Below are 27,573 nucleotides of genomic sequence, written 5' to 3' on the forward strand. Positions count from 1 at the left end.
GTTTTCGCAATATTCAGCAACAAACAAATCCACGGAAAGCGCTCGTTCGCGTCAACAAGCTTTTATTTTGGTACTTTGGATGAATTTGAATACAAGCTAAATGTTTAGTTTCACCACTGACATTTAGATTTAGATTTTATATTTAAATTTAACATTTAGATTTAAATATAACATTTATATTTAAATATAACATTTATATTTAATTGTAACATTTATACTTAACTGTAACATTTATATTTAATTGTAACATTTATATTTAATATTTAGCATTTAGATTTAACATATATATCTAAATGTAACATTTAGATTTAACATTTGGATTTAGATTTAATATTTAACATTTAATCAGTTTAGTTTAATTTGCACTTCCACGTATAAATTACATAAATATTAACGATAAAGTATGTGAATATATCAGTCCCAGCAGGATCTTCAGTAAATTTCCCTTGGGAATTTGGGGAAATTTTGAAGAAAATTTGCCAGATTTTGGAAAAATTGAGAGTTCTCTCAAAAAATTTGAGGTTAAAAATGACTGCTGTGATGTGATATGAGAACTGGAAAACTGAGCTTTGCAAATATTGTGCATTTTAATTGAATCTTTGTGTTTGGAGGGGCTGAGATATCTACAACTGAATTAGTTGGTCATTTACAAAATGTTTAATGTATTTTCTATTGTTTTTTTTTTTTTTTTCTCGAGTAGGACAAATTTAATGCTCTAAAGGGCCAGATTGGGCCCCCGGGCCTTGAGTTTGACACGTGTGCATTATATTATCAAAGAGTTGATGTTTTTATTTTCAAAATAAAAATGAAGTGAAATATCAAATTATCCACACATCCCTCTGTTCTGTTGGTTATGGAAAATATGTATTAAAAAAAAATCTGTATATAAAAAAATGAAAAAAATCATAAATCACCTGGGCACAAGACCCAAATATTTATGTGCACCACTGCTCATGGAAGTAATTGTGGTTTTACCTCGTTATGAACAGGAAGTCTTTTATTTTTTTTTTACTTGTCTGCACATGCTGTCAAAGGTCAACACCACAGGAAGTGCAATCATTATGAGACAGCAATGCATGTTTTGTTATTGCAATAAAATAAATTGAATTATTTTATTGCTTAATTGTGACCATCATCAGCCCTCCCTAAGGAAGAGTAAAAAATATTTTATTATTATAGGGAGTGTTACACCTAGGTGGGCGTGGGGGGGGGATGACGACGACAAGGGACCCCCAAGGGCGAGCCCCTGGGCCAAACCCCTGTGGGGGAACAGGAAGTCTTAATAATACAGCTACAACACATGCACTAAACATTGTTTGCTTTGATATTATATTTTTGTCAGATCATAAGAATGAAAAGTTTTTCTCAAAAACTAAGTTATGAACACTGAAAATTAATTTATTCTAGTATTTAAAGGTTTTGCAAAAACATTTTCACATTTATAATTTTAAGGGTTAAACTATGATGTTTTTGTATTTGCAGAGATATTTGTAAAACAACCATTTAATATTATTATTTTGTTTTTTATTGCACTTTTTCCGGTCAACGTAGACAATCTACACATATTCAATGTTTAAAATGTATTGTGTGAAAAATACTACAAAAAATATATAAATATTTATTTTTTTTCTTATTAAGGGCTTACTAATATATAAACAAAGTTGACAAAAAATTTTATCAAAAAACAAATGAAGATACTGAACAAAACATTAACTGAAGATCAGAAAAGAAACACCTGTGCACTAATCATGCTGTCTAATCAGCATGTTGATATGTCACACCTGTGAGGTAGGATGGATTATCTCTGCTCAATAACACACATTTACACACATTTGTGAACAATATTTGAGAGAAATAGTCAAATATCTCAGCAGATCAGCTGAAGCACGAGTTTCCCGCTGGGCCATCGACGCTGCACCCCAGTCAAGGCTGAAACCGACAACCAACGAACCACTTATTTCATAAATGCTTTACAAAGTCTGTGTGGATCTAAACTGACTGTTGTGGATTAATGACACTAAACGAGTCCTGACCGAGTTCCGTCTGAGGAAATCCAGATCCGTGAGGACAACAAACTATAATCAGAATAGATGGGGTTCAACTCCCTACAGTGTCCTTGATAAAAGCCAAAATAAATGAAAACACAATAGTTATCACTGTACACATTACACAACAAACCTAAATGTCCCTGATGTCCCACCTTTAAACACGTCATTTAACCATCCATGAAAAAACTACTGAACCTCCCACGTTTCTATAGCAACACTTACTTCCTCCAGACACTGCACTAGTTGAAATAAATGTGCAGAAAAGACATTAAAATGTGATGAAAAGTGTCAAAAATGGGAATAATGGAGAAAAAATGCATTAAAAGGAGCAAAATAACGTCATTTTGCAAGTCTTGCATTAATTTATTAATTTTTATCAACACTGTCCATTGACTTCTACAGATACAAGATTTTTTAACCCCAAAATCACTTTTTTAAAGCTAAAAACAAAAGTATTAGGGTATTAAGTAGTGCTACAGGAGCCCTGCTCATAATCATGCATTTTTTAAATTTCCCACTAGTGGCAGTTAAATGGACTTGATTTTATATAGAGCTTTATCACCACTGAAACAGTCTCAAAGCTCTTTACATATCAGCTCATTCACCCAATCACTCTCACATTCACACACCAGTGGGACAGGACTGACATGCAAGGCGCTAGTTGACCACTGGGAGCAACTTAGGGTTCAGTGTCTTGCCCAAGGACATTTCGACACATAGTCAGGTACAGGAATCGAACCCCCAACCTCTCGATCAGAAGACGACCCACTACCACCTGACCCACGGTCGCCAGTTGAGCGAATGTTTACAGGTAGTCATGGTAACGCAGGCTAAAAGATGAAAGCTGATCAGAATCTACCGCAGTGTGAGTTTTGCAGCAGGATCTACAACAGTGACTGACTAAAGGAGGTCTAATATCTTTAAAAGCAGCCCGTAAACATTGACCAGCAGATGTCAGCAGTGATCAAGGTTTGTCACCAACGTTAGAATCAGAATCAACTTTATTGACCATGTAATGTATGTTATACACACGAGGAATTTGACTTGGTGAAACAATGAAACATTAAACAACAATCAACCAGAAACATTTTAAACATAAATATAAACAGTAGTTAGACTAATATGTGCAAAACTCAATAAAATAATATAACAAGATTAGAAGATAATAATAATAATAATAATAATAATAATAATAATGATAATGATGATGATGATTATAATAATAATAATAATAATAATAATGATAATGATAATAATAATAATAATAATAATAATAATAATGATAATAATAATAATAATAATAATAATAATAATAATAATAATAATGCAGTAGTGCAGTGATGAGTAGTGCAGGTGAACATTTAAATGAAATAGTATACGTTTATGTACATGTACATTCACAGTGACAGTTTGTTCCAGGGTTGTTATGTTTAGTTATTCCACAGCAGCAGGTCTGACACTCTTTGACTGTTTAGCGTTAATCAGAGTGACAGCCTGGGGAACAAACTGTTCTTAAGACGAGTTGTTTTAGAATTAATATTGTAAACTTTAATGACTAATTCAGTGATATTCCTGAATTAAGTTAGTACTGAAGCACCTTCACACCAGGCTGATCCAACCACGGTTCTCCACAGAACGCCACAGGAAATCATTCCTGCCTGTGGAGATCAAACTGTACAATGCATCACTATAACATCACAGCTTGATTGTTGTACATATCTAAATCATATTTGTATATTTGTATTATTTTTTGTAAATATCTGAATCATATTGGTATATATTTGTATAATATTATCATAATAATAATAATAATTATTATTATTATCTATCCTACTTTATTTTTTACAACTGTAATGTGTGTGTTTCTGATCCCTATTTTTTAACAGTCTTTTAATTAATTATACACTTATTTATTGTTCATTCTTTCTTTTGTCTTTGTTAACGTTTTTATTCTTTTATTTGTGATTTTTTTCTGTGGCTGTAACAAAAGCAATTTCCCTGATTTCTGATTCTGAAAAACTGCTGGATTTGTAACATTGTAAATATAGTTATTTATTCAGATAAATTCCTGAATCAAGTAAAAAACTAAATCAAATAAATTACTTTTCGTCTCAGGTTCTGAACCAGCCAAACATGGACCCAGCGGAGATGAACCTGGTGGAGAAGATTTCCTTTTTTTGAGAGCTTTTCCCTTGGGGCCAGGGCGGGCAGAAATCAGCCAGTTACGGCTCCCCGCACCACGCCGGCTATGTTGCCGCCAGTACCGGCTCCTCGCACCAATCCACCTACGTCGGCGCCAGTCGTGGCTCCCCGCACCAGGCCACCAACTCTGCCGCCAGTGCCAGGTCCCCGCCCAAGGCCGCCAGTGCCGGCTGCCCGCACCAGGCCGGCTACGTCGCTGCCAGTGCCGGCTCCCCGCACCCAGCCACCATTTTTTTATTTTTATTTTTTTTTATTTTTTTTCTTTATTTATTTATTTTTTTTTCTACTGGTCTGCACATGCTGTCAAAGGTCAACACCACAGGAAGTGCAATCATTATGAGACAGCAATGCATATTTTGTTATTGCAATAAAATACATTGATTTATTTTATTGCTTAATTGTGACCATCACCAGCCCTCCCTAAGGAAGGGTAAGAAAACTTTTATTAGAGGGAGGATATAAAAAGGGAGAGCAGTGTTACACCTAAGGGGAGGAGAAAGGGAGCAGGGAGAAGAGACTCAAGGCAGGAAATAGAAAAGGTGGGGAAGAATAGACTGTTTTGCAGTGAGGGTGAGATGTGAGGTTGTAGAATATATTGTGCTTATTATGTTGTGTAATCCAGCCAGTATGGTGACAAGTGTGAGGCTTAGCTATAATGGTGGTGGCTGTGAACAGGGGGAATGAGTGAATGGTAGTACCTAAAGCAGGTATTTGGGATTAACGTGTCTAAGGTTAAGCCCAGTATGAGTTTTATTCCACATCCCAAGGCGTGCCAGTGCATTGTAGACCAGTGTATGTGCAAAAAAAAAAAAAAAACGCTACTGCAAGCCCAGGAACTGCCCTGGAACCGCAGATGCAGCCAGGCCAGCAGAAAGAGCAGAGGCCAGGGAGCCCCAGGCAACCCCCCAGATGCCCCCAAGATCCCAGGCCGAGAGGCAGCCACCGCCCCCATACACACATCCGAGGAAGCCCCAAGCAGCCGAGCACCCAGCGCATCCCCCCACCGACAGCAACCCCCAACCCCAAGGCCCCCCGCCAGCATCCAGCCCCCCCACCCACCCACACCCAAGCACCCAACCCCCCGAGGGAAGGGCCCAGAGAGCCCCCCGCCCGAGACCCCAGCAGAGGAACCAAGGCCCCCGCCCAGCAGACGGCCAGAGCCGCGTCGAACGGGCAGCCGGTGGGCCCAGAGCCAGCAGGGTCCGGACCCCAGGCCAGAAGGACCCGGAACGAAAGCAGCACCGAGAGCAGCGCCCCCAGGGACGACAACCACGCCCATAGCCGCCGAGGGCACCAAGGGGATGCTGCAAGCCGCCCCGCCGGCCCCCAGGCGCACCGACCTGGCACCCCAGAGCACACCAGATCGCCGTTATGGTGCCTCTCCATTCCCCAATGGAGAGGCACTTCCCTATCCCCTGAGTGAATGTATGTGTTTAGTGAATGTATGAAGTGCTATTAAAAAAGGATGGATGGAGGGGAGCGGTGTTCCCCATCCAGCCTATGTGTATATATGTGTATGTGGTGCAATAGCTCCGGAGGGTGGAAGTGGTGGTCCCACCCTTCGGGGGGTGGTGTGTTGAGGTGTAATTAAAATTGGAGGGATTAGTAGGGCAGTCAGAGGTGGGAGTGCCGCCTCCGCGCCACTACTTAGTAGCGCAGGCGGCGGCCCCCTCCACCCCCAGCCCCACCATCCAGCCCCCCAAGGGTTGGGTATGTCAGTGTGGTGCAACAAGTGGGTGAGCCAGACCAGCTGGGAGTGAGTGATGTGAAGTGTCCATGTAGGAGGCCTGTCTGGTAGGAGCCCGGCCCGCCCGCACGGCAGGCCACCGGAGAGGGCAGACGGCGCAGACGGGCACACGGCACCGCGGGCCCCAGAGACGCGCCGAGCAGCACAACCGGAGACCCCCCGCGGCACCCCCCTGAACCGCAGCGGCCATACAAAGTACGGCGGGAACCCCCCCCCCAGGCGGAGCCAGGCACCAGCCACATCCCCCAGCAGTCCAGGAGGCGACCCCCACCGCCAGCCGGCCCAAAGCGGCCCGACCCGCCAAAGCAGGCGGCGACCGCGCAGGGGGTGATGTTAGAATCCCTAAATAGTTGGCCATCAATGTAAAGCTTGTCTACGACCAGTTTGGAATTACGGCCTCTCTGTCGGTTTTCTTTGAAGATAGGATATAAGGTTTTTCGGCGTTCATTTATTTCTCGAGGGAATTGATCATTCATGCCGAATTGCGTACCTTTAAGTTCCCTACCTTTACTTTTAACCTGGATTTTTTGTTGAAAGTGTTCAAATTTAGCAATGATAGGGCATGGGTGGTTATCTCTGTGTGGACCGAGACGATGGACACGGTGAAAGGTGATGTTTTTCACGGTTTCTGCTGGGATTTTAAGCGCAGACGACATGAAGTTTTTCAGCAGAGCCTCTGGGTCATCGTTGGGGGTTTCTGGAATACCTGAGAATATTACGTTGTCTCGCATACTGCGAGATTGGATATCCAGGACTGTCTCTTTAAGAAGCTTGTTTTCATTTTCAGCTCTTTTACCTCCGTGGTCACCGCAGATAAAGCCAAATGGATATTTTGATTGACTTTCTGTAAGTCCTGAATTTGTTGGTATGCAAATTCCAGGCTGGTTTTCATTTCCTGAAAATCTTGGTGCAGCAAGTTACCATCTCTGCCACCAGTTCCGGCTCCACGAAACAGGCCGCCAATTCCGGCTCCCCGCACAAGGCCCCAACGTTGCCGCCAGTGCTGGCTCCCCGCACAAGGCCGCTTACGCTGACGCCAGTGCCGGCTCCCCGCACCCGGCCCGCATCTCTGCCGCCAGTTCCGGCTCCAAGAACCAGGCCGTCAACTCTGCCGCCAATTCCAGCTCCCCGCACTAGGCCGCCTACGTCGCCACCAGTGCCGGCTCCCCGCACCTGGTCGCCTATGTTGCTGCCAGTGCCGGCTCCCCGCACCAGGCCCCCAACATTGCTGCCAGTGCCGGCTCCCCGCACCCAGCCACCATCTCTGCCACCAGTTCCGGCTCCACGAATCAGGCCGCCAATTCCGGCTCCCCGCACAAGGCCGCTTACGTTGACGCCAGTTTCGGCTCCCTGCACCAGGCCGCCTCTGTCTGGCCCGCCGGAGCCCTCTGCCTGCCACCCGGCAGACCCCTAGATCATCCCTCCCCAGTCTGGTTTTTTAGGGAACACTCTCATCAGCTGAGTGTTTGGACACAGTGTGACTGATGTTACGCTCCCCGTGTGCTGCTGTGTGTCTTGTTTCCTGCTGCCTGGTTTCTTGGTTCTGCCCTTTTTGGATTTTGGTTTTTGTTTCATTTCTACAATAAACATGGACTGGTTTTATAAACAATATGCCTGCCGGCTGCCTGATGGATCTGTCTCTGCATTTAGGTCCACACCACCACCACACTGTGACAGTTTGTTTAATAAGATTAAAAATGTAGTTACATATTCAGTTCTAATCCTGTGTGAGAGCTGATATTGTAAAGCACTTTGGAACTACTTTGTTATAAAACTCTACTTAAATCTAATCCATTTTAACATTTACTATTTAGTCAGATTTGTTTTATTTAATATATCATTCCAACAGTGTGGAAACCTTTTTGTGAAACTTTTACTAATTTAATTGATTGAAAACGAACGGTATTGACTCATGTTTACCATCAATTCAATATCAATGTGAATAAAATAATATATAAATACTTAAACATTTAAATAACATGAAGGCAAAGGATGATGTGTAAATTGTATCAATATTTATTTATTTATTCTATTCTGTTGACCTTTGACCATGCAGGTCAAGGTTTCATTGCAGTGCCGGCCATGAAGTGACATTTTATTTAATTTTGATAAAAGAGTTTCACATACACATATAACAGAACACAAACAATTAAATAAAAGCCAATTTAAATATCTTAGTAACAGGTTCAAAATACAAATAATTAATATTATTAGATTAAGGCATTGTACAAAAACAAGATACAGATTAAAGATAGATAGATAGTGGTGGGGTGGCTCATCAAGTATTCTTTTTAATTTAAATACTTATGACTAAAATATTTTACCATTGACACTGACATTTTGTGAAAAGATTCCAAACTTCCAGATTTAACATAATATTACTGAAATTGTAGAAATGAACACATCAATTTAAACAATTGCAGTTCACAGAGGTATTGCACAAAGAAACTGCAGGTGCTGGTCATAAAATTAGAATATCATGAAAAAGTTGATTTATTTCAATAATTCCATTCAAAAAGTGAAACTTGTATAATGTATACATTCATTACACACAGACTGATATATTTGAAGTGTTTATTTATTCTAATGATGATTATAACTGACAACTAATGAAAACCCTAAATTGAATATCTCAGAAAATTATGGAGAGGTTGAATATTAAAGACACCTGGTTCACTGCAAAGGCCTTTAAATGTTCTCCAGTCTAGTTCTGTAGGTCTACACAATCACGGAGAAAACTGCTGACCTGACAGTTTTCCAAAAGACGACCATTGACACCTTGAACAAGGAGGACCAGACACAAAGGTCATGACTAAAGAGGCTGTTCACAGAGCTCTGTCTGTGCATTGGTCTACGTTTCTTCTTCTGTGGTCACTGGAGCTGGAACACTGCCCCCTATCGTTCACCATCAACACTGCAGGACAAATATCTTGGTCTTCATGTAACCAAAGACACGAAAACCAATGAGGCGACAATTCTAAAATTGAACATGATGAAATAAACAGCAAGTTTTCGCAATATTCAGCAACAAACCAATCCACGGAAAGCGCTCGTTCGCGTCAACAAGCTTTTATTTTGGTACTTTGGATGAATTTGAATACAAGCTAAATGTTTAGTTTCACCACTGACATTTAGATTTAGATTTTATATTTAAATTTAACATTTATATTTAAATATAAAATTTATATTTAATTGTAACATTTATATTTAACTGTAACATTTATATTTAATTGTAACATTTATATTTAATATTTAGCATTTAGATTTAACATATATATCTAAATGTAACATTTAGATTTAACATTTGGATTTAGATTTAATATTTAACATTTAATCAGTTTAGTTTAGTTTGCACTTCCACGGATAAATTACATAAATATTAATGATAAAGTATGTGAGTATATCAGTCCCAGCAGGATCTTCAGTAAATTTCCCTTGGGAATTTGGGGAAATTCTGAAGAAAATTTGCCAGATTTTGGAAAAATTGAGAGTTCTCTCAAAAAATTTGAGGTTAAAAATGACTGCTGTGATGTGATATGAGAACTGGAAAACTGAGCTTTGCAAATATTGTGCATTTTAATTGAATCTTTGTGTTTGGAGGGGCTGAGATATCTACAACTGAATTAGTTGGTCATTTACAAAATGTTTAATGTATTTTCTATTGTTTTGTTTTTTTCTCGAGTAGGACAAATTTAATGCTCTAAAGGGCCAGATTGGGCCCCCGGGCCTTGAGTTTGACACGTGTGCATTATATTATCAAAGACCTGTTGATGTTTTTATTTTCAAAATAAAAATGAAGTGAAATATCAAATTATCCACACATCCCTCTGTTCTGTTGGTTATGGAAAATATGTATTAAAAAAAAATCTGTATATAAAAAAATGAAAAAAATCATAAATCACCTGGGCACAAGACCCAAATATTTATGTGCACCACTGCTCATGGAAGTAATTGTGGTTTTACCTCGTTATGAACAGGAAGTCTTTTTTTTTTTTTACTTGTCTGCACATGCTGTCAAAGGTCAACACCACAGGAAGTGCAATCATTATGAGACAGCAATGCATGTTTTGTTATTGCAATAAAATAAATTGATTTATTTTATTGCTTAATTGTGACCATCATCAGCCCTCCCTAAGGAAGAGTAAAAAATATTTTATTATTATAGGGAGTGTTACACCTAGGTGGGCGTGAGGGGGGGGGGGGGGGGGGGGGGGGGGGGGGGGGGATGACGACGACAAGGGACCCCCAAGGGCGAGCCCCTGGGCCAAACCCCTGTGGGGGAACAGGAAGTCTTAATAATACAGCTACAACACATGCACTAAACATTGTTTGCTTTGATATTATATTTTTGTCAGATCATAAGAATGAAAAGTTTTGCTCAAAAACTAAGTTATGAACACTGAAAATGAATTTATTCTAGTATTTAAAGGTTTTGCAAAAACATTTTCACATTTATAATTTTAAGGGTTAAACTATGATGTTTTTGTATTTGCAGAGATATTTGTAAAACAACCATTTAATATTATTATTTTTGTTTTTTATTGCACTTTTTCCGGTCAACGTAGACAAATCTACACATATTCAATGTTTAAAATGTATTGTGTGAAAAATACTACAAAAAATATATAAATATTTATTTTTTTTTCTTATTAAGGGCTTACTAATATATAAACAAAGTTGACAAAAATTTATATCAAAAAACAAATGAAGATACTGAACAAAACATTAACTGAAGATCAGAAAAGAAACACCTGTGCACTAATCATGCTGTCTAATCAGCATGTTGATATGTCACACCTGTGAGGTAGGATGGATTATCTCTGCTCAATAACACACATTTACACACATTTGTGAACAATATTTGAGAGAAATAGTCAAATATCTCAGCAGATCAGCTGAAGCACGAGTTTCCCGCTGGGCCATCGACGCTGCACCCCAGTCAAGGCTGAAACCGACAACCAACGAACCACTTATTTCATAAATGCTTTACAAAGTCTGTGTGGATCTAAACTGACTGTTGTGGATTAATGACACTAAACGAGTCCTGACCGAGTTCCGTCTGAGGAAATCCAGATCCGTGAGGACAACAAACTATAATCAGAATAGATGGGGTTCAACTCCCTACAGTGTCCTTGATAAAAGCCAAAATAAATGAAAACACAATAGTTATCACTGTACACATTACACAACAAACCTAAATGTCCCTGATGTCCCACCTTTAAACACGTCATTTAACCATCCATGAAAAAACTACTGAACCTCCCACGTTTCTATAGCAACACATACTTCCTCCAGACAGTGCACTAGTTGAAATAAATGCATTAAAAAGAGCAAAAATATGGCAAGAAAAAGAGATAAAAATAGGTTAAAATGTGGTGAGTTTGGTGTCGTTGCAGAAAAAGGGTAAAAATAAGCAAAAATGGGCCACATTTTGCACAGCGTCATTTTGCAGTTTATTTTATTGCAAGTTTTGCATTAATTTATTAATTTTTATCAACACTGCCCATTGCCTTCTACAGATACAAGAATTTTTAACCCCAAAATTACTTTTTTAAAAAGCATCCTGTAAACATTGACCAGCAGATGTCAGCAGTGATCAAGGTTTGTCACAAAAGTTAGAAGTAATATTGTAAACTTTAACGACTAATTCACTGATATTCCTGAATCAAGTTAGTAAATTCTGCTGGATTTGTAATATTATAAATATAGTTATTTAATCAGATAGATTCCTGAATCAATAATATACTTTTTTTCTCAGGTTCTGACCCAGCCAAACATGGACCCAGCAGAGATGAACCTGTTGGAGAAGATTTCTTTCTTTCAGAGCTTCGTCTGTGAGGCCAGAACGCCTAAGTCGGCACCCGTTCCGGCTCCCCGCACCCAGCCACCAACTCTGCCGCCAGTGCTGGCTCCCCGCACCAGGCCGCCTACGTCACCGCCAGTGCCGGCTCCCCGCACCAGGACGCCTACACCGCCGTCATTACCAGCTCCCCACACAGGCCACCAGCTCTGCTCCAGGTCTGGCTCCCTGCACCTGGTCACTAACTCCGCCGCCAGTGCCAGCTCGCCGCACCCAGCCACCAACTCTGCCGCCAGTGCCGGCTCCCCGCACCAGGCCGCCTATGTCATCGCCAGTGCCGGATCCCCGCACCAGGACGCCTACACCGCCGTCATTACCAGCTCCCCACACCAGGCCACCAGCTCTGCCTCCAGGTCTGGCTCCCTGCACCTGGTCACTAACTCCGCCGCCGGTGCCAGCTCGCCGCACCCAGCCACCAACTCTGCCGTCATTACCAGCTCCCCACACCAGGCCACCAGCTCTGCCTCCAGGTCTGGCTCCCTGCACCTGGTCACTAACTCCGCCGCCAGTGCCAGCTCGCCGCACCCAGCCACCAACTCTGCCGCCAGTGCCGGCTCCCCGCACCAGGACGCCTACACCACCGTCATTACCAGCTCCCCGCACCTGGTCACCAATTCTGCCACCGGTACCAGCTCGCCGCACCAGGCCGCCAGCTCTGCCTCCAGGTCTGGCTCCCTGCACCTGGTCACTAACTCCGCCACCGGTGCCAGCTCGACGCACCAGGCCGCCTACGTCGCCGTCATTACCAGCTCCCCGGCCCATGCCGCCAGCTCTCCCTCCAGGTCTGGCTCCAGGTCTGGCTCCTTGCTCCTGGTTACTACCTCCGCCGCCAGTGCCAGCTCCTCGCACCAGGACGCCTACACCGCCGTCATTACCAGCTCCCCGGCCCAGGCCGCCAGCTCTCCCTCCAGGTCTGGCTCCAGGTCTGGATCCCTGCTCCTGGTTACTAACTCCGCCACCGGTGCCAGCTCGCCGCACCAGGCCGCCTACGTCACTGCCAGTGCCGACTCCCCGCACCAGGACGCCTACACCGCCGTCATTACCAGCTCCCCGGCCCAGGCCGCCAGCTCTCCCTCCAGGTCTGGCTCCAGGTCTGTCTCCCTGCTCCTGGTTACTACCTCCGCCGCCAGTGCCAGCTCCCCGCACCAGGACGCCTGCTGCCTGATGCATCTGTCTCTGCATTTAGGTCCACACCACCACCACACTGTGACAGTTTGTTTAATAAGATTAAAAATGTAGTTACATATTCAGTTCTAATCCTGTGTGAGAGCTGATATTGTAAAGCACTTTGGAACTACTTTGTTATAAAACTCTACTTAAATCTAATCCATTTTAACATTTACTATTTAGTCAGATTTGTTTTATTTAATATATCATTCCAACAGTGTGGAAACCTTTTTGTAGTGTTGTGTTCAAGACCGCACTATCCGAGACCAAGACTTGCCCGAGACCAGAATGCACCGAGACCAAGACAAGACGAAGACTTTCAGGAGCCAAGACCGAGTCAAGACCAAGACCGAGACCATAAACATTTTTTTTTCAATTTAAAAAAATATATAAATAAATAAAATTATGGCAAGGTTCAACAGTTAAATAACATCTCTCTTTAATTTTAGTTTATTTTAAATACTTTTGATGGACAAAAAAGGTGCCTGCAAAAAATTAACTAAAATATTAAAACTACTACTGCTACTGATAAATTCACAACCTGTTTATATTGTGGGGAACATATTATATACATAAATGTAATTGGAGTCTAAAGACACACAAAAAACACCACTTTAAAAAGAAAATAGACTAATATAAGACCTCTTTACAGTTATTTGAGTCATTCTGGGCTAGTACAACTCTGCGGCGATGACGCACTGGTGACGACATAAACCAAGATGGCGGCGGCCCGGACTACAGCCGACATTATGTAATAAAGCCTTAAAAGACATGGATATAATGAAAAGCGTGGATGGACAGATGCATAAACATGCAGACTTTCACACGGACACACACGGACTTATTAAACACACACAGACTTATTAAACACACAAAAACACTTTGATCAATGATCATGGAATATGAAGTTATAAACATTTCCCTTGAAAGATGATTACATTAGTGATTAAATATGTCAGCGGCGGAGCCAGGCACTTCAACACCTGGTTGTGGCGCCAGGTGTATCTTCCCTGAATTAGGCTGGTCTTGCAACCCACCAAGATGTGTTTGAGGGTTGCAGGGGCTGCACACTGGAGACAGCCTGGATCCTTTCCATACCAGGGATGTAGGTTGTTTGGAGAGGGCAGGACATCATACGTGGATCTGATCAGGAAACTCAGCCTACCAGACTCCATGCTCCAAATATCGTTCCAAGTGATTTTTCTCTTTTCCACGCACTCCCACTTCATCCAGTGACCTTGCTTCGCTTGGGAGACTGCCTTGGCACATCTGGCTGCTTCCTCCTGGCGACGCACCTCCCCCATCACCATGCGCCGTTCAGCTGGAGTAGCCTTTTTCCATCTAGGCGTTGTTGCTTTTAAGCCAAGGCCCCCTCTGCCATGTTGGACACTTCCCACAATCTCCCGGTGTCTAAGGGCAGACTTTGCCGCCGCTACCCCTGCAGATGGCTTCCATTTCTTTCCTGTTACTAGGGCTGGGGCAGCACCTTTGATGACTGGATCCTGGGATTCTGTGAGTCATTTCCAGCCGAGTTTTGGAACATTTGTACTCCTCCACAAGGCTTGAGATTGGCAGAGAGAGGGCTCCATTGCCATACAGGCCTATGCTGGAGAGGCATCTTGGCAGTCCAAGCCACTTTCTCAATTGGGCATTCACCAGTCTTTCCAGGCGATTGCCCTGGGATAGGGTGACCTCATAGATGGAAAGTGGCCACATGAGACGGGGTAACAGCCCAAACTGGAAGCACCACAGTTTCAGCTTCCCAGGGAGAGCAGTGCTGTTGATCTTTTTAAGGCCACCAATTATGTCCTGCCGAATTTGTTCCACCTGCCCCTTTGAGTCTTTGAGCTCAGCACTATACCAGCGACCAAGGCTCTTGATAAGTTTCTCCAGGACTGTTGGTATTGGCTCGTTGTTGACGTGAAACCTCTCATTAACAAGCTGGCCTTTGACAATGGAGATACTGCGGGATTTGCTGGGTTTAATCGCCATTCGTGCCCATTTGATGTTTCCCTGGAGTTTATACAGCAGGCGTTTGGTACATGGGTTTGTTGTTGTTATTGTCATCATGTCATCCATGTATGCCCTGACTGGAGGAAGACGCAACCCGCTCTTCAACCGCTCCCCTCCAACCACCCATCGGGATGCTCGAATAATGAGCTCCATTGCCATGGTAAATGCCAGTGGGGAGATGGTACAGCCTGCCATTATGCCTATCTCGAGGTGCTGCCAGGCAGTTGTACTGGCCTGTACTCTAACACAGAACTGAAGGTCCTGGAAGTAGGCCATGACCAGCCGTGTGATGCACTCAGGGACTTGGAAGAAGTTAAACGCTGTCCACAACATCTCATGCGGCACTGACCCAAACGCGTTGGCAAGGTCTAGGAAGACCACATGCAGGTCTCTTTTCTCCTTCTTGGCCGTCTGTATCTGGTGCCAGATGACATTTGTGTGTTCCAGGCACCCTGAGAATCCACTTATCTCTGCCTTCTGGATTGAGCTGTCGACAAAGTTGTTCTTCATTAGGAAAGCTGAGAGCCGCTGGGCCACGCTGAAGAATATCTTACCCTCCACATTCAGAAGGCTGATCTGGCGGAACTGGTCGATGACTGAGGAATTCTTCTCTTTGGGAATCAGGATGCCTCCTGCCCGTTGCCATGCCTTTGGTATCACTCCTTTTTCCCATGCCACTTTCATTAGTTTCCAGAGGTACCTCAAGTTGCCTGGTGTGTTCTTATAGAGCCTATATGGAACGCCGTTGGGCCCAGGGGCTGAAACTGATCTTGCCTGCTTTACCACGTTCTCAACTTCGCTCCATATAGGGGGCCTTGTTTCCATCTGGTGCTCAGGTGGTTGGATTGGTGGCATGTCATCCAGAATGCCGGCTGGTACATGCCTCTGGTTGTCTGAGTAGGTCTTCTTCAGGTGCTCCTCTAGTTCCCTAAGGGGTACTTTGAGGGTCCCGGTTTTCTCCTTGGCAAAGATGTCTTTGACAAACCTGTAGGGATCTCTATAGAAGGCAGTCCTCGTCCGCTCTTTCTTCTAATGTTGCTTTCTCAAACATTCTGCTCTTCGCAGTGTTGCAAGACGCTGCTTGATGTCACCCTGTAGTGCCTCAAGTCCTTTTCTTTCCACTTCCGTGGCCTTCTTCCATTGTTTTTGCAGGTCCCTTCCCTCTTTCACAAGTTTCTTAATCTCTTGTTGTCTCCTGGACAAGACATGGGCTGCTGGTTCCTTCTGTGTCCGAAAGTGCTCACTTTTCACACCAAATCTCTCTGCTCCATAGCTGTAAATGCTCTCTCCGATCTTGTCCAGCTTTCTATCCACACATCCTTTCAGACCTTTTAAAAGATGGACAAGGTCTGTGTCTGTGGTTTCCCACTCCTTTTTCTGACAGGATTTAGGCCACAGGATTTGGGGCTTTCGTCCATTCATCTTTCTCTCTACTGCTATCTGTGGCTGGATGGGCTCTGGACTCATATCCGTTGGTGGGTCTGAGCTTGGTTGAGCTTCGTCTGGGGTTCTGAAATCCTGTGGACTGTGGTGAATAACCTGCCACTGGACTTCACTCGACTGATTTGCCCTACCTCTTAGAAAGTAGTGGTCAATGCGAGGCCCTTCACTAGGTTCTTTCAAGCACTTTTTCCTACCCTGGTGGATCTTAAGACCCTTCCAGCCACAGATGCAGCTCTGTAGCTTGTGTCCTGCCAGTGTTGCTACCCCGTCAACTCCCGTGCTGAACATTTTATTCGTTTTCGTTTCCGTTCCAGGGTCTGTTATCGTGTTGTCCACCAATGAGTCATCTTCCACCCCCACTCTCGCAGACTCAGGGGGTATTAATATAATTTAATTTAATTTAATTTAAACATCATGGTTTCAATAAGAAATTAACACTGATACATCTAAGGTGTCCTATTTTATTTCCTCCCATTTGTTACTTGAGGTGCAGTTGTGGTGGTATCCCCTTTATTCTAATGTTGATGTGATGATGTGAAGAATTCTCCACGGACACCTTTTTGATATAAACATAACATTTTATTAATACAAAGTGAAGATGAGTGTCCGAATTAGACCCTACACTGAGGGACAACAGTCACAGACACACATATATGGATCTGATCAGAAACCTGACACTTAACAGGTGGTGTTTAAAGCTTTAGCTTTAACAAAGAAGGGAAGCAACAAATGTTTATTACGGTGGTAAAACCCCGCTTGCTCAGCAGGCTACCCCGGGAAGAAGCCGCTTCCACAATTCACAAGGCAATAAACATTCCAACAGCAAAGCTGGCTGAGTTTGATTGTGAAAACATCACAATGGCTAACACTCAAATTTAGGTAAAATGTGAATTGCATTAAATGAATATCATAAGGCGCAGTCAATATACCTCATTCCCCCCTTTCGAGACAAACAAGTCTCGAAAAAACAAAGATAACAAAGGATGTTGTAAACTGTCTTAAAAATTATGGCAACCCCTTTCCATGTTGAGACTTATTCATATACTGTAAAATTTTCAAAGTGAAGGAGTAAATTACCCCTCCAAATACCAGATTATTTTAGTAAATTATAACCAACTTTAGTAAACCCATCAAACAATCAAGATGGGAAAATAGTGTTATCTTATTAACATCTTATTTAATCTTGCACAATCAGTCTTTAACTCCTTTAAGTCCACAAATTTTTTTAACTAAATTTTAGTCAGTTGTTATCCAAACTGCATACCACACTCCGAGAATAATACATCTTGCTAGAAAAATATCCAGTGTAGGACATAGAATATTAATCAATGGTGCAGATTACATTGTAATAAGAAAATTCTAATCATATAGGACACGTGTATGTGTGAACTGCTGTTTTCAAGCGCCATCAATTTTAATGAAGATCCTTTGCTTGATAGCACTGCTCTTGAAAATCCTTCGCGATGGCATCGTTGTGGTCCATCACACGCCATTTTGGTTCTGCGATTCCTGTTCGTCCTCCAAGCATCAAGTGAGGGTCCACGATCCCTGTTTGGGTGTTCCCTCTAGTGACGTCAACGTTCCCATCCGTGAAGGCAATTAGGGGCTTTTGATGTTCCCGTCTATTGAAGCAGTTAGAATTTTCTAGCTCAGCCACCTCCAATACTGGTCCTGAAACGTAAAAATATCCAACCCGTTTCGAGCACAAACATTTCTACTTCCTGAAGACCAATTCCTTTTTCTAATTCCATTCCCCCCTTTGATTGTTGACAATCATCCATAAGTGATCATCCACACATACACACAAAACAGTCCAGAGCTAAAGTCTTAACTCAAAAGAATCTGAACAAAACCCAACATCACTGCCGTTTTATCAAGTATGCAATGCAAATGTTCTTAGTTTATAGTTCTCCAACCATATTTTCTAATTTCTCCAAATCTCAAGTTGGTTCAGTGTAAACAAACAAACAAACATCTCAAATTTCCAGAACCGCCACTCCTATATTTTCATCCTATTTCCCAAAACTTCCATATCCAATTAATTTTAAGGAGTAAAAATCCCTATTTCCAACATCCATCACTGTCTGGTTTGGATCTACAACCAAACTATACAGACACAGACTACAAAGGATAGTCAGGACTGCAGAAAAGATCATTGGTGTTGATCTGCCCTCCATCCAAGACTTATACCTGTCCAGGGTCAGAAAACGGGCAGGTAACATCACTGCAGACCCCTCCCACCCTGCACACAATCTGTTTAAACTCCTCCCCTCAGGCAGACGCTACAGATCACTGTACGCCAAAACAACCCGCCATAAAAACAGTTTCTTCCCCCAGGCTGTCACTCTGATCAACACTAAATAGTCAAAGAGTGTCAGACCTGGTTCTGTGAAAAAACGCTGGAACCAAACATAACAACCCTGGATCAACCTGACACTGAGAATGTTCATACCTTTAATTTAAATGTTCTCCTGCACTACTTATCAATGCTCTACTGCACTATTTTCCTTTTATTATTATTATATTTTATTATTATCTTTCTTTTCTATTATTTTCCTTCTTTTTATCTTATTTTTTTTATTTTTATTTATTTATTTATTTTAATTTTTTTATTTTTTTATACTATTATTATTATTATTATTATTATTATCTTGTTATTTATCGAGTTTGCACATTCTAGTCTAACTACTGTTTATATTTATACTTATGTTTATACTTATTATCATCTTTTCTAGTTGATTGTTTATTATTGAATGTTTTCACTATTGGAGAGAGCACAGTTGACCGAGTCAAATTCCTCGTGTGTACAACATACACTTGGCAAATAAAGATGATTCTGATTCTGATTCTGATCTTCTCAATTACCATTTTACTCATCATTATTCTTCATTTTGTTTTTCCCATCTAACTATTTTATTTTTTATTTTCAAATGTATTTTATTTCATCTTCTATTGTGTCATCCCAAGGTACGCAGACCAAAACACGGTCCAATGGAAAAATAGCCTGAAGTGTCACAAACTATAGAATAGAGAGCAGACAAATGCAAACTTAAACAATTGAATTGAATGCCTTTATTTGTCAATGTACCATGAGATTAAAAACAGCCAACTCCAGTAGCAGTGCAAGAAATCAAATAAACAATAAACAATAAAACATAGGACATAGATAAATAAATAGATAGTACAGGAAATGAGGTAAAGTGAACAGTATGTACAGTTTGTATTTAAAAAGTGGCTGAGCAGAGTCCGTGGGTATGAATATGAGATCAGTGCATATGAGAATTCAGAGTGGTTATTGCTTTTGGAAAAAAAACATTTTTTAGTCTGTTTGTTCTGGCCTTAATGCACCTGTTGCGCCTCCCTGAAGGCAACAGGTCAAACAAATCAAAGCCAGGATGGCAGCAGTCTTTGGTGATGGTTTTAGCTCTGTTGAGACAGCGGGAGGTGTAAATGTCCATCAGGGAGGGGAGAGGGCAGCCAATGATTTTTTGTGCTGCCTGTACAACTCTCTGGAGCCTCTCCCTGTCTGCAGCGGTGCAGCTGCCGTACCATATTGTGATACAGTACGTCAGCAGGCTCTCGATGGCTGAGCGGTAGAAGATCAGCAGCAGGTTGGAATTTAGTTTATACCTCCTGAGAACTCTCAAGAAGTGTAGCGGCTGCTGAGCCTTCTTGCAGACTGCCGTGATGATCTCTGACCAGGACATATCCATATCTCCACGCACTCACCGTTGATGTACAGGGGGGCTGGGTCAGTGCTGTGCTTCCTGAAATCCATGATGATCTCTAGTTTTCTTGGTGTTCAGAGTGAGGTTATTCTCTGAACACCAGGCTGCCATCTTCAGGACCTCCTCTCTGTAGGATGTCTCATCATCCTTAGAAATGAGTCCGACCACTGTAGTGTCGTCGGCAAACTTGACGATGAGATTGTCATTGTGGGCCGAGCTGCAGTCGTAGGTGTAGAGGCAGTACAGGAGGGGGCTCAACACACAGCCCTGTGGGGAGCCGATGCTCAGCGTACGGGTGGAGGAGAGGTGGGGGCCAGGTGGTTCAGTGCAGAGTGCAGAGCTACAGAAATGGCGTCCTCTGTGGATCTGTTTGCACGATATGCAAACTGGTGTGTGTCAAAGTCCGGGGGGAGATAGTCCTTAATGTGCTGAAGGACCAGTCTCTCAAAGCACTTCATGATTACTGGAGTGAGGGCCACTGGGCGGTAATCGTTCAGGATGGTGGTGGGAGACTTCTTGGGTACTGGGATTATTGTGGCTGATTTTTGGCACAGCGGGATGACTGCCAGTGTAACAGGGTTAAAAATGTATTTTATTACTATTATGTTCAACTCATGTTTATTGAGGTTAGTTATTTGTTTGTGAATTTTATCTCAATGAGTCATTTTTATTTGTGATTATTTTATTGCTTTGCCTGTGGATTTGCCTTTCTGCACTCTGCCTTGTTTGAACCTCCTGGACTTCTGTAGCTCTACCTGGGCTTACGTAACTCCTTCCGCATTCCTCTCACAGCGCTGCTTGCATTGCTGAGGGTAAGTTGTTAGAAGATGCGGCGGTGATTTTGTGTTAATATCTACATAAATGTAGCTGTTTATGTCACAGTATCTGGTGTATGTTGTTCACTATTGTACAATAACATGTTATGAAGCTGTTTTGTGTAGTTTTGACCTTTTTTATAAGTTTAATGGACCTTTTTGTACCGCTGTTTTGGCGCAATTTTATTTGACGTATATTTTAGAGCACAGCTTGCGTAAACGTTCTCATCTGTATGTTTAGGAGCAGAGTGCACATATAAGAAGGACCAGAAGGAGATTAATGTGTTTATTAATCTCTTCTACAGGTATGTGTTTTTATTTTAAGTTTTAAGCTTTATCTCTGTTTAGTCACTCCATCCCACTGCACCATGTTAATGTGGCCAGCAGATGGCAATGTATTTGGATTGTTTCCATTGTTGTGAGGATAATTGTTGTAAATTGAATTGTTAAAATGTTTTTCACTGTAAGGACAGTGCTGCTTGCATTGCTGAGGGAGCAGAGTGCACATATAAGAAGGACCAGAAGGAGATTAATGTGTTTATTAATCTCTTCTACAGGAATAATAAGCTGTGTTGTCCTCCTTGATGCCCTAACCACACACAAACATATTCGTTACACTGGTGCCGTGACGCTTCGGATCTTCAGATCAGCTTGATGCTCATCGCCGTGGATGCTGTGCAGCCACCCTGATCTTCGTTTCAAGATTCTCATGTGGTCAGATTTATTGGAGACTGTGGTTTAGGGCACTCAAATTTGTTTTGGGTTGTTTTTACGATCAGTGGGCTGACTATTTTTGTTGACTGGAATATGTGTTATTTTTGTGCTCCCATTTAACTTGTTTTTATTTTTTTCATTGAAATTGATTTATTTATTTTTTTTTTCTTTTTCCTCACTGTAGACACAACGCAAGTACATTTGAGGGTTAAGAGCAGCTGTTAAATTAAAATGAATAGGTTTTCTAGTCCTACTTTGCCTAAAGGTAGGGGTGTTTGGTTTCGTGATTTTGATAACAGTGGGGCTGTAGGACATTCAAAGTTCACACCTGATGGTTGTACAGAAATGGGTTTGGGTCTGAGCTCGGGTTTTTCTCCTGTGGGTGGGTCAATGAGGGAGGGTCCCCTTACTTCCACACCCCGCAGTGATGTTGATGCCATTCACCATCTTACAGACATGGTAGGGCAGTTAGGTGCACAAATAGGCGAATCCATTGTCTCTAAGCTCATGTCAGCTGGTGTTGTGAACATGACTAGTGACCACCAGACTACCTCTACTGCCCAGGGCTCACAATGTGACATCAGACATGACCTCTCACATTTTACAGTCCATGTTAAAAATGGTAAATGGTAAATGGACTTGATTTTATATAGAGCTTTATCACCACTGAAGCAGTCTCAAAGCGCTTTACATATCAGCTCATTCACCCAATCACTCTCACATTCACACACCAGTGGGACAGGGCTGCCATGCAAGGCGCTAGTTGACCACTGGGAGCAACTTAGGGTTCAGTGTCTTGCCCAAGGACACTTCAACACATAGTCAGGTACTGGGATCGAAACCCCAACCTCTCGATCAGAAGACGACCCACTACCACCTGAGCCACGGTCGCCCCTTAAGCCAGAAAAGGTACTCCAGACATATAGAGGTGACAACACTGACAAATACTCAGTTCAGGACTGGATTGACATGACGAATGCTCACCTCAGGATACAAGACATACCTGTGTGTGAACAAGCTGATGAAATTATGAGCCACTTAATGGGGAAGGCCAGGGATGTTGTGAAGATTGCCTTAGGTAGTGATCCTACACTTGATGTCAAACAGAAACCTGAACTGATATATAATGTTCTTCTCCAATACTTCAGTGAAGCTCCCTCATGTCTCCCCCTTGCCGACTTTTACGCTACTCTGCCTAGACAAAGAGAGTACACTGTTGATTACTGGATAAGGCTGAATAAGGCAGCAGACCTAGCTGTTGAGGGCCTGCGCAGACGAGGGAAGCAGGCAGAGAGCATGAATGATGAGGTGGCTCTCATGTTTGTCAAACACTGCCCCGACCCAGAGTTGTCCTGCATCTTAAAGTGTAAGCCAATACATGAGTGGACTTCACGTGATGTTCAGCTGAGGATTGATGATTATCAGAGAGAGTTGAGGGCAGCTGGCAGAACCGCTGGTGCTCCGCAGCTGAAAAGTCAAGTCATCACCATTCCCCCTGAGCAGCCCAGCCCAGCATCGTCCAGCTTGGCAGCATATGAGCAGTGTCGCAATCCAGAGCCGTTACCCACGCCCCCCTCTTTTCAGGCTGAACAAAAGGTGCGTCACCCTCCATGACCCTCTCCAGCGTCTGTCTCATTTCAGGGTGGTTTCCAGCATGCTAAAAACCAAGCCTCTGTACCAGCTGTGGCACAACATCTCCAACAGTCGGAGGAGAGACTACTCACTCGTATGGTCGAAATTTTCCAAGAGATGATGGAGAAAATGCAGCAGCGTGAAAATTCTCAGCTGACTCGTGGTGGGAGATTCCAGCGTGCCCTTCGTGAGCGGCGTCCCAGAGAGGCAGGTTGTAAAGTCTGTAATGACTCCCGCCACACTACTTCTTCACATTGCATGTCTGAGAGACTGTGTTTTGCCTGCTACGCCCCTGGCCACACCAGACTGAACTGCCCTGCTAATAACTCTCCCCAACCTCAGTCTGGGGGAAACTAGCCGACCTGTATTCGGAGGGAGGCAGTACAGGTCACACCGTAAGCTCCCAAAATGATGACATGTCAGATGCTGTGACTGTTTACACTTCAGTGAGAGACTCATGTAATAACTCTGAAGTTGTTGTTTATCAGAATGTTCACAGGGTTGGCAGCAGTGAAAGTCTCTTCTACACAACTGTGGACATGTGTGGGACAGTGAAAATGGGTGGAATGTTGGACAGTGGTTCAATGGCCTGGAGCATCAGTGAGTCAGCTGAAATGAAGCTGAGAGAAGCCGGAGTGATAACAAACCAGAAATGTATTGATGTGGATGTGGTCCTCGTCGGATGTGGCGGACTTCGTGTTAAACCTAAGTGTGCTTTTGATGTGGAAATGGAGGTGTATGGCTGTAGAATGTTATATCCTATCCTTGTTGTTCCAGGACAGCATGATGAGTTGATGCTGGGAACCAACGCATTCTTCATCAGTCCAAGCTATGTGAGTCGTACTGGAAGACTGTGTCCAGCCCCTGCCCATCTGGAGACCCGGAATCTGAACAATTCCTGTCCATGCTGTCTGGCCTAAGTCCCTGGAAAGGTGAAGAAGTTCCCGACAAGGTTGGTACAGTGAGATGTAACTCAGCTACTTGCCTCGAGCCTGGGCACAAATATCTCCTGTGGGGGAGACTGCCCAAAAACACTGCTGTTTCCCCAGGCAGTGACGTCATGACAGAACCCACATCATCCCGCTCAGCTCCCAGGGGTGTTTTGGTCGCAAAGATTGTGACTACATTGTGGGGAGACAGATGGGTGCCACTGAGACTCATTAACATGTCTGACAAGCCTGTGTTATTGAGACGCAATGCAAAGCTGGCTGACGTCTACCCCGTCGTAGCACTTGAGGACATGGATGGTGCGGATCACTCAGAGGTTCGACTTGCTACCTGCACTCAGTCAACCATGCCACCTGCTGCAGTTGCCAGTTCAGCCAAAGACAAGCTCAGGTCAGTTGGGCTCGATGGTGTTGATATTGAGTCTTGTGAAGTATCTGATGGCTGTAGGAGGAGAATGGCTGATCTTGTTTTGCAGTATGAGGATGTCTTTTCTCGCTACCATCTTGACTGCGGGGAGGCAAAGGGCTTTGTACACCGCATACACCTGTCAGACAACAGACCATTCAGGCTCCCATACAGGCGAGTGCCCCCTGGCCAGTACCAAAAGCTATGCCAAGTGCTGAGTGAGATGGAGGAAAGGGAGATCATTAGAAAATCAACAAGTGAGTATGCATCGCCTTTGGTGCTTGTGTGGAAAAAGAATGGAGATCTCCGCATCTGTACAGATTTTCGCTGGCTGAACAAGAGGACCCTGAATGATGCCCATCCCCTTCCTCACCAGGCAGATTGTTTGGCGGCGCTAGGTGGGAACTGTCTGTTTAGCATGATGGATTTGACCTCCGGGTTCTACAATATGCCACTCCACGAGGACGACAGGAAGTACTCAGCCTTCACCACTCCCATGGGCTTGTATGAGTACAACCGTCTGCCGCAGGGTCTCTGCAACAGTCCCGGGAGCTTCATGCGCATGATGACTAGCATTTTCGGAGACCAAAACTATCTAAGTCTACTCTGCTATTTGGATGATCTGTTGGTGTTTGCTCCTGATAAGGAGACTGCCTTACAGCGGCTGAAGATGGTGTTTGGGAGGCTGCGCAGTCATAACGTAAAGCTGGCCCCCAAAAAGTGTTTCTTTCTCAGAAGGTCTGTTAAGTTTCTCGGGCACATCGTAGATGAGAATGGCGTTTCTACAGACCCCAGTAAGATTGAGAGCATTGCAAACATGTTGACCTCTGACCTCATGGAGCCTGACGGCACAACCCCATCTCAGAAGCGGATAAGGTCATTTTTGGGGATGGTTAATTATTATCAACATTTCGTGCCCAGGTATTCTGCCATCGCCAATCTGCTCTTTGATCTGCTGAAGGGTGAAAGAAGGAAGGGCAAACACCACAAGATTAAGTTGTCAGGCAGAAAGTTGTGTGCCTCTGACTGGACGGTGGAGCAGGAGCTGGCTTTTGAGCATCTGAAGTCCTCACTCATTCACAGCGTCGTCCTGGCTCATCTGGATTTCGCCCGTCCTTTCATGCTGTCAACTGATGCATCACTGGATGGCATAGGTGCTGTCCTGTCTCAAGTTCAGGAGGGTGAGAAACAAGCCAGGCCCATCGCTTTCGCCAGCAAGTCGTTGTCTCAGTCCCAGAAGAACTACCCAGCTCACCGATTGGAGTTTCTGGCCTTAAAATGGTCTGTCTGTGACAAGTTCAGTCCACGGCTGAAAGGCCACAAATTCACAGTCTGGATGGATAACAACCGGCTGACTCACATCCTGACAAATCCAAGACTAGATTGCTGTGAACAACGCTGGGTGGCCAAGTTGGCGAGTTACGACTTTGACATCAAGTATGTCCCTGGTCAGCAGAACGTCGTGGCTGATGCCCTCAGCCGTGTGCCATTTGTCAAGGGGAGTGTTGGTCACAGGCTGCTTGCTGAACCCTATGCGGGTCTTCTCACTGAAGTCAAAGACATGTCACACTCTTCTGTCCAAAATGCATTCCGGTCATCCAGTGGTCACAAGAGAACATCTTCAGTGAGTGTCGATGCCCAGTCAACCTGCAGCCCACTGCGGATGCACACTCAGTCTGTTGCGAGGGAGGATGTGTCTGCTGTGTCCAGTCACACCTTGAGTGGATGTTGGTCCAAGAGCCCGTGCTGTTGAAGTGTTGCAACATCTGCCTCAATTGATTCCACCTGGACAGGACACCATGCCCGCTTACACTGAGAAGGAGCTCTGTGACAAGCAGTTGGAGGACAGAACTCTATCCCGTGTTCTGTATTATGTTGAGAGACGTCGGAGGCCCTCGAGGAGAGAAAAGTTCAAGGAGTGTGTCTTTGTGATAAAATATCTGAAGCATTGGGATAGGCTAACTGTGTGCAACGGTGTGTTGTACAGGACTCCGAGGGACCACAAAACCAAGGCAAAGCGCTTCCAGTATGTTGTCCCTGAATCACTTAAGACAGAGGTTCTGCGTGGTGTGAACGATGGAGCGGGAAATCAAGCCCAGTTCAGGAGCCTCAGCTTGACAAGGCAGAGGTTTTTCTGGCTGAACCTTGACGGGGATGTGAGAGACTACGTCTGGCAATGTCAACGATGCATTGTCAGCAAGACTGTTGAGCCAGAGGGAAGAGCTCCCTTGGAGACCATAATATCGACCAGGCCGCTAGAGCTGGTATGTATTGACTTTTGGTCGGCCGAAGACTCCAGGAACAGGTCTGTTGATGTCTTGGTGATAACAGACCATTTCACGAGGATGGCTCAGGCGTTTCCATGTAGGGACCAGACAGTGAAGCAGGTGGCCAGGGTTCTCTGGGACCGGTATTTCTGTGTCTTTGGCTTCCCGGAAAGGATTCATAGCGATCAAGGCGCTAACTTTGAGAGTCAGCTGATTAGTGAGCTCCTCAGGGTGTCTGGCGTCAGAAAGTCACACACGACGCCTTATCATCTGATGGGAAATGGGAATGTGGAGCGGTTTAATCGAACCTTGGGTGGCATGATCCGTGCGTTGTCCCCTGAGGAGAAAGCTGACTGGCCACGACGCTTGCAGACACTGACCTTCATGTATAACTGTGCAGTCCATGAGACAACAGGTTATCCCCCCTTTTACCTCATGTTTGGTCGGGTCCCTCGCCTGCCTATCGACGTCCTCTTTCATGCTGTCCTTCATGATTCCGCTGTAATGAGCTATGACAAGTATGTGGCATGTCTTGCAAATGACCTGAAGGAGGCGATGGTGATCGCTCAGGACCATGCTTCAAA

At 43.8% G+C, this 27,573-nt stretch overlaps 1 protein-coding gene across 1 annotated transcript; it reads right to left on the reverse strand.

Annotated features, from left to right (window-relative positions):
- Nucleotides 1-6,885: 6,885 nt before the first annotated feature.
- On the reverse strand, nucleotides 6,886-7,572 carry LOC114481115 (glycine-rich protein 5-like). Its single transcript, XM_028475525.1, has 2 exons — nucleotides 7,489-7,572; nucleotides 6,886-7,389 (listed from the first exon to the last, which is right to left on the reverse strand). Exons 1-2 carry the CDS (start codon nucleotides 7,570-7,572, stop codon nucleotides 6,886-6,888), a joined length of 588 nt encoding a protein of 195 aa, XP_028331326.1.
- Nucleotides 7,573-27,573: the final 20,001 nt, after the last annotated feature.

This window comes from Gouania willdenowi, chromosome 19 (genome assembly GCF_900634775.1).
Source record: "Gouania willdenowi chromosome 19, fGouWil2.1, whole genome shotgun sequence".
Classification (NCBI taxonomy): Eukaryota; Metazoa; Chordata; class Actinopteri; order Blenniiformes; family Gobiesocidae; genus Gouania; species Gouania willdenowi.